The sequence below is a fragment of the Doryrhamphus excisus genome, linkage group LG15, assembly GCF_037039965.1.
Source record: "Doryrhamphus excisus strain RoL-2023G ecotype Guam linkage group LG15, RoL_Dexc_Guam_v1.1, whole genome shotgun sequence".
Lineage (NCBI taxonomy): Eukaryota > Metazoa > Chordata > Actinopteri > Syngnathiformes > Syngnathidae > Doryrhamphus > Doryrhamphus excisus.
The window spans coordinates 10,848,277-10,861,768 of NC_136371.1; the positions used below are offsets into that span (position 1 = coordinate 10,848,277).

The 13,492-nt window shown below is 43.2% G+C and overlaps 3 protein-coding genes across 4 annotated transcripts; 1 reads left to right on the forward strand and 2 right to left on the reverse strand.

The window, feature by feature from the left end:
• Window positions 1-5,003: 5,003 nt before the first annotated feature.
• On the reverse strand, window positions 5,004-7,284 carry ccdc122 (coiled-coil domain containing 122). Its single transcript, XM_078796568.1, has 5 exons — window positions 6,776-7,284; window positions 6,292-6,690; window positions 6,097-6,213; window positions 5,967-6,040; window positions 5,004-5,899 (listed from the first exon to the last, which is right to left on the reverse strand). Exons 1-5 carry the CDS (start codon window positions 6,794-6,796, stop codon window positions 5,791-5,793), a joined length of 720 nt encoding a protein of 239 aa, XP_078652694.1. The 5' UTR covers window positions 6,797-7,284; the 3' UTR covers window positions 5,004-5,790.
• On the forward strand, window positions 5,819-10,562 carry mtrf1 (mitochondrial translational release factor 1). Its single transcript, XM_058051953.2, has 9 exons — window positions 5,819-7,950; window positions 8,022-8,113; window positions 8,206-8,287; window positions 8,361-8,468; window positions 8,544-8,716; window positions 8,907-9,024; window positions 9,102-9,238; window positions 9,305-9,403; window positions 9,473-10,562. Exons 1-9 carry the CDS (start codon window positions 7,554-7,556, stop codon window positions 9,596-9,598), a joined length of 1,332 nt encoding a protein of 443 aa, XP_057907936.2. The 5' UTR covers window positions 5,819-7,553; the 3' UTR covers window positions 9,599-10,562.
• Window positions 10,511-13,479, reverse strand: wbp4 (WW domain binding protein 4). Of its 2 annotated transcripts, XM_058051956.2 has the most exons (10): window positions 13,335-13,479; window positions 13,130-13,202; window positions 12,991-13,053; window positions 12,673-12,796; window positions 12,413-12,601; window positions 12,269-12,336; window positions 12,126-12,198; window positions 11,928-12,058; window positions 11,650-11,858; window positions 10,511-11,223 (listed from the first exon to the last, which is right to left on the reverse strand). In XM_058051956.2, coding segments are annotated over exons 1-10 (1,134 nt in total). In that variant the 5' UTR covers window positions 13,337-13,479; the 3' UTR covers window positions 10,511-11,021. The 2 variants fall into 2 exon arrangements, with proteins under 2 accessions (XP_057907939.2, XP_057907937.2); XM_058051954.2 differs by having other exon boundaries at window positions 11,650-12,058.
• Window positions 13,480-13,492: the final 13 nt, after the last annotated feature.

Sequence of the window (13,492 nt, forward strand, 5' to 3'; positions counted from 1 at the left end):
CTCTACTGTCCAGATTGCACTTTCGCAAATGCTTTTTCATGGACAAAGGTGTTTTCTTAAAGCGTTTGGCCGTAAAGTACAGGATGTACTAAACCGCAGGGTGTGTTTGTGGAGTTGCATGATTTCCATGATCATGTGTTTATGTCTGACCTACTGTTCCCAGACACCCCACAAATGAACCCCGTGCGCCCCCACAATCCTCTTTCCATCCATCCCCGGACCCCCTGCTGTGCTGTTGATGTTGCTGAGAAAGCAGGTGGCCTGCTGGGTAAAGCCTTGTTGCCCAGACTGCCGGGACCAATCTACAGACGCCGCGCAGGATGGATTATCCCGGCCTGGGTCAGCACATCAGGAACATGTTCCACATTTGCAGACACAGGAAGGTGTGGGTAAGTAGATTTTACTGCTGAGCTGTTTCTCAGTCGAAAAAATCCAAACAAAACAGGATTACAGTCACTCGCTCCAGGATAATTAGCAAGATGGAACCATCTAGTTGGACTGATGGACTGACATTCATTATGAATTCATTTCACAGTTCAGTGTGGGTCAGGATAAGCTACCTCTATTCTTTATTATTCAACAAAGGTATTTTTTTATTATACCTGTATATCCCGTACCTGCACATTTTACCACCATATTTTTACTCAAGTAAAGATAAATACATAAAACACCCCAAAAAGTAAATAAAGAAATTAATGAACAATGGCGTACAGTAATAGATGAGTACATTTATTGACATTTTTTAATTAAAGAAACACAAAATAAAACTATACAAAATCTTTTACAAATATATTTATCATATATGTATTTTATACATTAAAAATAAAACAAAGATGTGTACATGAATACATCCAGCCCAACACTTTGAAAGTGGAAGCCTCTGGGTTTCTCGTAAATGTACAGCATTTTTCTCATAAATTTACAACTTGGGGGGACTTACATGGGGAGGGGGTATGATTTTTTCTCAGCAAAGTCATGCTCAGCGGACACGTGCATACTATTAAGAATCACTTCTGCCTCCTGTTTTTGTACGGACCAACTATTACACACAACATCTTCAAATGCTACATGATACGATTTTTAAAAAACTGACGCACAATCCGTCCGAAAGGGCGACTTCTTGCATTAGAAAGTGCAAAGCACGATCATCTGGCTGACATCTGTCAGCATGTGCCGTGTGACACATCAACAAGAACTTGTACAAAGCAACCTGCTTCTTGTTTGCTGTAAGGCAGAGGGCGTGTGCTCTCTGAAAGATCATTACACACAGACAAGATAAACAAACTTTCCCCAAAAGCATATTTGCTCTGTGATCATGCATCAGCTAACTTGAAGGATTCTACTGACTCATGATTCTACTGACTGCTGGGTGGTAACTCAGCACTTTCATTGATTCAGGGCCCTCAAATACAAATCTGCTGTATGCCACTGGATCCTTCCTGTCCTTGACTGCCCTGTGAGGTCACCTTCTGTCGCACTGTGTGATGACCACATTTTCACTACCGATGTTGTGCCAAGATTGCCTTTATAAGTCAGGAGTCTCCAGCCAGTAGCTCCTAACCACTAACCACAAGTAGTTCTCCAATGGGTTTATTCATTTTACAAGTGTTACAAGGTGACAGTCCGGTCTCTAACCCCGGATTAGATTCCGGATCCAACACATATGGCAGCATGTTAAAAGCCACATTTTAAAAAGATATCAACTCCAATACCGACAAAGTTAGAAAGAGGGGTTTGGCAGCTGTATGGAAGTCCTGGGGAGCGCTTGGGAGTGTGACCAATTACAGCGAGGTGGGTGTGCCTGGAGGCGGGCCCTGGATGGAATAAATTAAAACACTTTTGGAAATCTAAGGAAAATACAGAAGTGCAGTTTCTGGAAGATCTAGAAAGCTTTCTGTGCATGTTTATCGTGTGTAGCTGCTCAATAGGAGTTCACAACTCAATGCAAAGGGTTGAAAATGAGCATTTGACTATTGATGTGTATATATACGTACATATCGGTAACAAAGATCCATGCATCAGCGATCAGGACAGGTCAGGTCAGGTCATGGTGTCACGTGATTTGCTGCCATTAGGTCAAATGATAAGTATGAGTTTGACTTGGTAGATAAGCCAAAAAATGCTGAAAGTCTTCCCGAGGTCATGTTTTCATAGTGGCCATTGGCGAGGAGGCAAGGAAACGTGAGCAGCCCACATCAACGCGGGCGGAGGTAAACAAAGGCGAGAAAGGAGAGAAAAATGTCCTTGATGACTGAGAATTGCATTGATACTTCGACTGAGCATGTTGAGCTCTCGCAAAGAGAGCATCAACCAAAACAGTACACGTTTAAGGCAAAAGAAGAACCAGGTCTTTAAGAATCAGGCTTCCAATCATAACTGCACCATGTAGATCGCTAGTAGATAAACACATGCTGAGTTGATATTTAGGTCAACTTCACCGTGGGCGATGCAAAAGACAAAACCCCGCCCCCCCAGCCAGCCGCTCTGTCATTTAAATCTGTGAAGGACAGGATGTTCCATCACAATCTGGACATAGAGCGCACGCAAACACTCGTCCCACGTGTGCTTACTGACACAACAGGTGCAGGCCTGCATGAAATGTGAGTCATGCCACTAGATATGAAAATTCATCAACAGAATATTGCTTGATGTGCTGACATTGGCTTTCACATTCATTTTCCTTGCGAAACTGTTCTCCGAGAAGGTCTCCTTTCACAATTTCATACACTCACAAGGGGTGGTTGTAATGCAAGAAATGTGGGAAGTCAAAAAGCCGCCTCAGCTGAAGTTGCAACCCCAGCGTGGGCTGCCTGTCTTAAATTCAAAGTGTCCTCATTGCCATCGGCCCTTTTCACGGTGATGTCAAACCATGTCTGCTCAATGATTTCCAGGGTGGATAATGAAATCCACTACCAGACGACCAGGCCGAGAACGGAGGTAGAGGAGAGGTGTGAGTGGCTGCTTGTGCCACTTCCTGGAACCAAATGATCCTCCTCAGCAGCGATTCAGTGTCCTAAGTTCCTAAGGTCGAGGGAACGCTATTTTGAAGTGATAATGTCTGTCTGTCGGCTAACACCACAAGACAGATGCCAATCAGATTTAGTGTGCATCAGTGTATTCTGTCACGCAACCTTGCACTTCCAAGAGTTTGCCAAAGTCGAGGATGGTTTTCTGGCTTTCTGTTGAGTCAGTCCTTACTTCCCTCATCCCATGTTCTCCTTTCCCTCCACAATCTACAGTAGCACTGAACACCTTCACCTGGTTTCCTGGAGAAATGACACGCCTTCATCAACACATAAGGAGAATTTAGCCCTTAAGTCCACTCACACCTGAGAAGGTAGTTTCATTTAATATTGTTTGTTTTTCCTGCTGGTTGTTAACCTCAAACCTCCCTGCGGCCACTCGCTTTCAGTAGGCCTTGAAGTGCTGCCAAAACAGAGCAGAATATGCACCACAAATAAAAACTACTGATGTGACAACAACAACCTAATTAGCTCAGCTTACTTTGCTGCACCTGCAAGGAGATTTTAAGAGCACCACAAAAAGGTATTTAATGAAAAATGACACACAGTATCTGTGCAGCCTCAGTGTCAATGTGATGTGATGTAATGTGTGTAAATTGACTGCTTGTGTGAAGGCGGGCTTGGCCGCTGTTGTGTCAACAGGAAGGAGTAAAGAGCGCTGTCAGACCAGAGAGTTGGTCAAGTGGCACAGCAGACGTCCCACACGGACCCCAACAATGCCCCTTCAAGGAACTTAGCCCAGAAACTTTTATGGTGGAGTGACGTGCAAAAAATTATAAACGTCTGAACCCCACTTTGGTTTTTCTACCATATTGGACATCAAGTATCACATTCTACTTCGGTAAAAGGTGCATTATTAAAAAAACAAATAAAAACAACCTTAAACTGTATTATGGAAAGCAGGAAGTGAACAAATGTAACAGTTACTGATTGTAAAAGTACCAGATGGAGGGGTAGGATTTAATAAGCTTTGCTTCTTCCTACTCCTTTTGGACATGTGGACCTGGAAACTGATTATGGGATGCACTCAATTGTAATCTGCTGCATGCTCAAATGAAATAAAACCATTACCATTACCAAGTAGCGTTTGTCCTGTACTGTATCGGTGGCCTCCCAAAACAAAAGACAACGTGTTGCTGACTTGCTTGCCATGCATTTTTGTACTGAGCGACTCCTAAGTAACCCACCATGGGGCCAAAGTTTTGTGTGTCAGCAATTTGGTAACAGTGAGAAACAATTCATTGAATGAATTACATTCCATCTCCCCCAATTGTCTCGTTTTCATCTGACCTTTTGGAACAAATTAAGATTCCACTGTATTTTATTCAGGCATAACAAAGGTTTATGGCCTTTATCCATACCAACCATCCATCTTCTTCCAAGGTCGGATCACCGGAGGCAGCAGCCTAAGCAGGGTCTCTCCAACGTGCCCTGAGACCTCCTACCAGTCAGATGTCCCCTGAACACCTCCCCAGGGAGGCGTCTGGAGAGCATCCTGAATAGATGCCTCCTCTCAATGCAAAGGAGCAGCAGCTGATTTTGAAGTTACTCACCTTATCTCTAAGGAAGAGCCCAGCACAGCCCCACGGAGAAACCTCATTTCAGCAGCTTGAACCGAAAATCTTGTTCTTTTGGTCACACCTCAAAACTCATGACCATAGGTGAGGGAAGGAAAGTGAGAGCTTTGCCTTTTGGCTCAGCTCGCTCTTCACGACAACGGGCTGATGCAGACGCACCGATCCCCCTCTCCATCCTCCCCTCGCTCTTGAACAAGACCCCTATTTACTTAATCTCCTCCACTTGGGACAGAATCTCATCCCTCTCTGGGAAAAACTGTGTTTTTTCTTAATACTTGGGTTGTTTATAGTGTTTATTTTCTATATTGTGTATTGTGTACTGCTTAACTGACTCTGTACTCTTGCTGCTGTGCAATACAAATTTCCCCACTGAGGGACGAATAAAGGCATATCTTATCAACATGGAGATGGCACTCCACACCTTTCCGGGTGAGAACCATAGACTGGAGCTTGGAGGTCCAATGCCTTTTAATTTGTAACTGTCAGAAATACAGCCATTGTTTGGTACAACTTATTCATATCAACCACTATTGGTAACGTACACTAGCTGGTGGTGGTAGTCATACAGACACATCGGAACAATATGCTTTGCAGGAGTGTACCAATTTCCTATTTGTCATGTACCCAAATAAACAAAACTGTACTTGCGTAACAATAGCATGAGAGCAACAAGAACCTCAGCTCATTTACTCCCAATAAGAAATCCCCAGAAGGGTTCCCACAAGTCTATTTGATATGGAACAGTGCCCCCAAATTATCCAGTATTAGTACTGCTTGTTAATTGCTTTTGAGATATGGCTGAAGAGGTCAAGAGTCGTCCTGGTTAGCCCACAGTAGAACCGTCATCTCGCCCTCCATCAGGCGAATCAGTGAGGCGGAAGCTGGAACAGCGTGTACCAAAACATATCGACAGTTGCAGCTTTTGTTCTGCATGGCTGTTAAGGCACCCCAACACTGCCTAGATATGTGTGGGTTTATATACCATACATATACATCATGTATACACATATATATCAATGCTACTTCCAATTTAAGCAACTAAATTATGCAATAATGTGAAAACTCAGCATATCCATACCTTTGTTTACGAAAACCAACTGTAATGACTGGGTCACGTTGTCAAGTTCGTACATTTGAGACTGCTGCCCTCTGCTGCTTAGTTGCATGAACAACCTCCTTTCCAATCCACACTATTCTGCAGATATACAGGATCTAACCCCAGAACCACTGGATGATCCCACCTTTCTTTTGAGCTCAGCTATCTGTCTCTTCAGGTCGGCGATCTCGGTGGACATTTGCCTGCGTGAACCAGTGACCAGTAAGGAAAGACAGTGGAAAAACTATGCCGCAATGGATAAGTCTTTACCCGTGGAAAGCCCGCGCCCTGCTCAGTTGGCGACGGAAGTACTTGACCATGGCTGCAAAGCGCTTGTTTTGAATCTAAGAAAACATTGATTAATGTTTCAGTGATTATTCTTTCATGATTTTTGTCATACCTCAATGTCTTTCTTTATCTCGGCATGGGTCTCCAACTCCTTCTGCAGATTTTCTCTCCTCTCCGATATAGTTTTCTTCATGGCAGCAATCTCCTCTTTCAGAGCATCAACCTCTCTCTGTGGACAAAATAGCAGCAATTATACACCTAGTGAAGATATGCTTAAAATCAACCTTAAAATAAGCTTAAAATCAACCTTTGCCGTCAGCACCGTGCTTCCTTGGGGATTTTTTACATCCTCCTTCAGCTCCTCCTTGGCTTTCCTCAGCCTCTGAACCAGCGCCTTCCTCTCCTCCAGTTCCTTGCACACCAAAGACAAGCCCGCCGCATGTAAAATCGCCAGCCTGTGGTCGTTCATCTTTCTTCGATAAATGTCAAACTGGGTCTGTGACATGCAGGCCTTCTCTTCGGCTTCACTTATTTGCTCGAGGAGTTTTGTGTTGTCTGCTCGGATGGCAGCACACTGGTCGTGTCGGGCCTGCATCTCCTGCTTCAAATGCATCATCTCATTCTCCAGGAAGAGGACTTTAGCGACTTCACATCTCAGCTTTTTCTCAGCCTCATCACCTCTCTTCTGCAAATCTGCCAGAGTCACCTGGTAAAGGCATTCTTTAATGCTTTAATTGTGACCACTAATATTTGATGAAAATAAAGTGGTTCTATATGAATGAATGGTGAACCTGTAGGGAGCTGAGAATCATCTGATTCTCTTGAAGCACTGCCGTCTGAGTGTAGCCATGTTGGCTAACGTTTTCCAGGGCTTGGGTTAATGATAATTGGTTCTGGCCTTCTAAAGATTAAATAATTTATCAACCTATTTGCAAGCACACACAATGGCCATATCATCAATTGTGGGTTTAACATCTTTACAGTTGGCAAAAGTTTAAATAAATGTTAAAGCTAGCTGACAAGGTTAGCATCGAGTAATGTCGTATTTCAAAAGAATGTACCCATTTGAATTTTCCCAAATTATTATTTAGCATTTAATAACCTTACCATCCACACAAGCCGCCATTTTAACAGCTGTCTTATAACGTTTTCGTGAAAAATTTACATAAACGAACTAAGATGCATATATCAACCGCGTGGCCATTACTGTTTCATAGCGTAAAACTCAAACTCCCAGCGTGCTCTGCGGCAGCCAGTCATGCATTGGTCTCGCGAGAGAAACAAGAGACAAGCGCTCTGGAAACAGACCATAAACAGCAAGGAACTTGGGTTTTAACAGGCGACTTTACAAAAAAATAATCTAAAACAACAGGGAAATTGGGCATCTCAAAGCGACATTACATAAGATAAGCCCAAAGTCTCTTATTATTATATCAAAAGCGCCCTTGAGTAATTCATCAAACTACTTCCGGGTTGCGTTCTGTTGTTGCATGGTCCTTCAGTATTATTTTTACACTTATTATACCAATTTTATATCGGTAGTATGTATGTAAACGAGTGAGTTATCAAATGTTTTTTCGCAGTTGGTCCCGCTTTTGTTCCGTCACTAACCGCGAAGTGTACAGCAGTCTTAAAAGAGGACGTTGGAGGGCAATCTCAGGACATAGTAGTGCATATCATGCTAATGTATTAGTGGTACAACGCTGTGTTGCTTTGGGGTCAAGACGCCTCTGTCACAGCAGCCATGTGGGTGACTTGCACAAGAACGGTTCTATTCAAAAGTATCTTCAGCAAATTATGGAGGAGCACAAAGATCTCCAGCAGAAATTACAACGTGCAAACCTGAACGAAGCCGACAGGAAAGTGATGATGAAAAAGCACACCCAGCTGCTGCCCTTGGCAAATCTTTTTCACGGTGTTGAACGAGCACTGGAAGATCTTGTGGAAGTACAGTCCCTTTTACATTGTAAGTAACTGCGTCGCATCTAACACGAATCAGCGTAAAATGAAACGTAATTTGATTGTCGTGAACTGCAGCAACCCCCAAAGATGAAGATGAACACTTCATCCAGTTGCTGAAAGACGAAGAGGCTCTTATCTCCCACAGGATTTCAGACTTGAGAAAAGAGGTGAGAATACAAATGCAATCAGATGCATTCTCCCCCCAAAACTTGTATCTAATATGAATATTCACTACTGGAGTCTTTTATTTTCTCTGCAGTTAATGAAAGCCCTTGTACCGTCCGACCCTGTGGACTCGAGCAATGTCCTACTGGAAGTGGTTTCAGGACGAACAACAGGAGGTTTGGGGATTTTACTTCTCTGTATTAAACACTCCTGTGCATGAGGTTTGTTGATATTTATTTGTGTTCTTAGGTGATATATGTCAGCAATTCACCCGAGAAATGTTTGACATGTATCAGGGTTTTGCCATTTACAAGAACTGGGATTTTGAGACATTGAACTACACACCTGCTGAGTATGGTATGTTTTATGTATTAGGCATTTACTTGTTAAGATACATGGAAGTTTTCAACTTGGGTTTTGTGCGCTTCTAAGGTGGTTTGCATCATGCGGCTGTGCTGATATCCGGGGAGAACGTGTACAGACACCTGAAACATGAAGGGGGAACACACCGGGTGCAGAGGATCCCCGAAGTGGGTCTCTCATCCAGGATGCAGCGCATCCACACTGGAACCATGACTGTAATCATCCTGCCTCAGCCTGTCGAGGTACCCTCCTTTTGTATCAGCTTTAACATCCTTTACATCGGGGGTCTCCAAACGTTTCCCACTGAGGGCTGCATTTAAAAAAATACCTTATTGTGTTCAGGAATGAAATTAAAATAAAATAATGTGACTACTTTTCGGGGTGGGGTGGTGTCACAGTCCATTTGACAGATAAAACTTTCGTGCTCTCTAGCTGGATGTCAGCATCGATCCCAAGGACCTGCGTGTTGACACCTTCCGATCTCGAGGTGCGGGGGGCCAAAGTGTCAACACGACGGATAGTGCGGTGCGCATTGTTCACCTTCCCTCGGGTCAGACATTCAAGTATCTCCCAAGCTGCTTGTCGTTCTTACTCGCCGATGTTTTAACGCCGGTATTTCCTTCTCAGGTATGACAGCAGAATGTCAACAGACCCGCTCTCAACTGCAAAACAGAGAAACCGCCATGCGCATGCTGAAGGCCCGCCTCAACCAGAGCATGATGGGTAAAGAGACCGAGCAGAGGCATTCAGCGCGAAAGAAGCAGGTAGATGGATAAATGTCATGTTTCTCAGGGAGATTGTGTCACTTGACTCCACATCTCTAACACCAGGTGGGCACACGCTCCCAGTCAGAGAGGATTCGCACCTACAACTTCAGCCAGGATCGCATCACAGACCACCGGACAGGCTTTGTTAGCAGAGATATTAAGGTCAGATCCTCATTATCCTCCAAAGTGGGACACGTGTCACATTTAGTATGTTTCTATCCATGTTTCTAGGACTTCATGCGAGGAGGGGATGCGCTGGATGAGCTCATTATGGATGTACTTGAACATGCAGATATGGAGGCTGTGCTGGACCTGGTGGAGAATGGTGGCAACAGCCTGTCTAGGTCTGCAGATTGACACCCATTCTCACTCACAAGTTGGACAAAAAATATATAAAGTGGTGTGAAAAAGTGTTTATTTTTATTTGTCAGACTTAAATATTTCAGATCATCAAACAACTTCAAACATTAGTCAATGACAACACAACTGACCACAAAATGCACATTTTAAATGTAGTTTCATTGTGAAAGGAGGGAAACAAATCCAAAGCCACATGGCCCTGTGTGGAAAAAGTGATTGCCCCCTAAAGCTAATAAATGGTTGACCACCCTTAGCAGCAACAACTGCAATCAAGAGTTTGTGATAACTTGCACTCAGTCTCTTACAGCGCTGTGGAGGAATTTGCACATTACAGCTTTTACGTCAGATGTAATGGGACACACATCTTCCAAAAAGTTAAACTTTTGCCTCATCGGAGTATTTTCTCAAAGATCTTGGGGATCATTAAGATGTTTTCTGGCAAAATTGAGACAAGCCTTAATGTTGTTTTTGTTTAGCAGTGGTTTTCACAAAACTGCTGTGTTGTTCTTTTTATTGCTAAATACAGTCTGCCATGCCATGAACACAGACCTTAACTGAGGTGAGGGAGGCCCACAGTTATTTCGATGTTGTTGTGGGTTCTTTTGTAACCTCTTGGGGGAACCGACCAACCAAAATCACTTTCTCACACTGGGCCATCCATGCACTGCAGGTTTGGATTTTTTCTCCCCTAGGAACAAAAAGTTCCATTTAAAAACTGCATTTTGTGTTCAGTTGTGTTGTCATTGACTAATATTTAAATTGATTTGAAACATTTAAGTGTGACAAACACTTTTTCACACCACTGTAAATATAATTATAAAGTCATAAATTATGCAATTGATTGCTAAATCGCAGCAGTAGATTTAGTGTAAATATGTCTTATTTTGAAATGTATGGCAGCTTCAGCAGTCTCTGTGATGCTGGTAATTTATTGTTACAAATATAAAATGCTAAAACATGAAATGCACATGTTTCCCTGAAGTTTTTCTTGGTAACAACTCTGATTTGGAAAGCATTTTGTAAATGACCAAAGCATTGCAGCTGGTGTGTGTTACAAAACAAATGAAGGCGTGCAAGGCGCTTCCCACACTAATTGCACGTGTGATGGCAACAGGCTGTGATTGGATTTCTAAATTCTTGTACTTGTTCAATTTGAACTGCGTGTATCTTGCAAATCAATAATGACTTACACTGCAAATCATGTTACAGGACCGCAATTATGGCTCATGTCAAACATTATCCAAGACTAATTTCATCATGACTACCTCATTAATAAACATATACATAGAACAGAGGAGCCTTGAAAAGATCTCTGCAGGTTAGGAGAATATGACTTTGTGTTTGCTCAGCAGAAAGGAACATAATTGGTCCAATAAGCCTTACTGTCACATTGTGTGCTTAAAAAAGAAAAACAAATCGGTTAGTCATCGTCATCTCTCTGTCGGAAGCTTCTGGATTTGCCGTTCTGCGTCTTGCTTTTTTTGAACGCGGCCGGTCCGCTTTCCACGCCGAGCGAAGTGATGATGCGCTCCGTGAACTTGGGTTTCGGCTCCGGATGCAACTCTATCGGTGCAGGCTCTGCCTCTCCCTTTCCCAGCGGCAACTGTAAGTCCACATTGGCGCTGTGGAGGAGAGCACAGTTCACAACGCCTGCCTGACAAAGTACTTCTTACAGAGGAATAACCTCATTTTTTTGGCCCATCCTGTGTGTTCCCCTGATCTACATCCAACTGAGTACATTTGGGGATGGATGGCAAGGGACGTTTACAAAAATGAACATCAGTTCCAGACAGTGGGTGCCCTCCGTGAAGCCATCTTCCCCACCTGGAGCAACACTAGGCTCCTGGAAACACTAGCATCAAGCATACCCAAACCAATTTTTGAGGTGATTAACCAGAATGGTGTAGCTACTCATTAATTACTTAAAATGTAAGTAATTCTACTTAGAATCTCCTGAAGATCCAACAACAGTGCAAAAGGTAAATTCTTGCAATTTTTCAACCGGTCTTAACTGTTTGATCAGGAGTGTTCATGCATAGCTCACGTACTATGGGTCCTTCTCTTCCTGAATCTGTTCCCAAGCCCCGTATGGATTGACTGCTTTTGGTCTCTTGGCTTTTTCCGTATCTTCTTGTTTTTTCTCTTCCGGTTCGGTGTTTGTGCTTTGGATCTCCTCTTTAACATCCTTTTGAGGGATTTCACTGCTTGTTTTATCTTCGGCCTTTTCTTCTGAAGGTTCACCCTCAGCTTTCCTTTTCTGGAATGGCAAGTCAGCATGTGTGAGTACGACAGTGAGGGAAATAAATTGTCTTTGAATTGTTCTTACCCTGGACAACTGAGCCCCATCAGAAGCCTCATCTCCTCCAGTTGGCTCCTCCTGAGGTTTTTCCTCCTTGTTGGAGTTAGATTCAGTGGCCTTACTGGAAGGTAAGTCTACTGGCTTTTCCCATCTGGACTCTTGAGAGGTTTGAGACGATCAAACACTATCTATTATCGTAAAACACGTAATATAAATAATAATAACCTCCTGTTTCTGTGTTGTACCAATATGGATATCCTTCAGGACTGACACCTTCCATCCAAACACCGCTTGAAGCCTTCTCGGGGAAGAAAAACATTATTGACATATAATAGTATTACTAAAAGCCCCAAAACAACATGAATAACCTCGTTCTGTCTGGGTTGCACACATTCTGAGATACGCTGGAAGCCTTCAGGTTGGTCCCACTGAGACTCTATAGCAGAATACAACCCAGTTAATGGATCACACAGTTATTAATGCTAAATAAGTACTTGTCTGCCTATCCTCACCTCCAGTGATTGTGTTGTAATAGTATATGTGTCCGTCGCCTGTCCATCCTTCAACCCACATCTGTGTTACCTTTGGTTTTCTTGGTTTCTCTTTCTTCTTTTGGGGTATTCTGGCATGTGGCGGTGGCTCACACACTACTATAGGTGGTGGTTTAAGTTTTATTGCAGGTTGCACACAGGACCCAGATGCTGACACAAAAAGGATTACAATCAGTCAGCGAGGCAGTCTGATTTATATCAAGATAGTGCCACACAGTTACCAGATTCAATTTCCATCCTCTTCAAGTCTTCCTCATACGCCTTCAACGCAGCCTCCTCCATTGCCGCAAACTGTTTAGACATACGCTCATCTTGTTTGGCTTTTTGGACACTCTTCTTTTTAATCTGCAGAGAAAGATGCAGTATGTCATAACTGAGGCTGAGAGTAGCCAATAAGAGGACAGCCATGAGGTCCAACTCTTCAGTCTGGCCCTTATCACTCGTACCAGTCCTGGGACGTATGCCAAGACCCACACGTTTTTCTTAGCTGTTAGTATTTGGCTCGATATTAAAACACGAGCTGCAGATAGATATCATACCTCGGTAATTTTGGATGCCACATTTTCTTTGTGATTCTTCCCTCTTTCGTGGAATTCTATGCTCTACAACGCAAAACAACATGACATTTTCATCAAATGAACATTCGCCAACACACTATGAAACATTCGGCCCACTCACTGGCTTATTGTCCGCGATCCAACACTTGCAATATTGGCAAAATTTCCTCGGTTGTGACTTCCAGTAGTCAGCCCTGAAAGGAAATGAAAATCATGTTTGAACACTAATGAGGCTCACGATCCAAATCCTTGCTTTCTTGAACGACATATATGACCAAAAGGGTTTTATAACCCTACACGTTGGCCATTGGAAAGTTTCCACTTACATTTGTAGTCTTTCAATGTGGCTAGGGATTAAGACGAAGAAATCGAAGTAGAGGCTCTGCACATTTCAAGAACAACACCGGCCATTGATGATGACGTCACTGCCCATTCCGTTTGGTGTGAATGTACTAGTTAATTGGAGTTAGCATACTACCACACC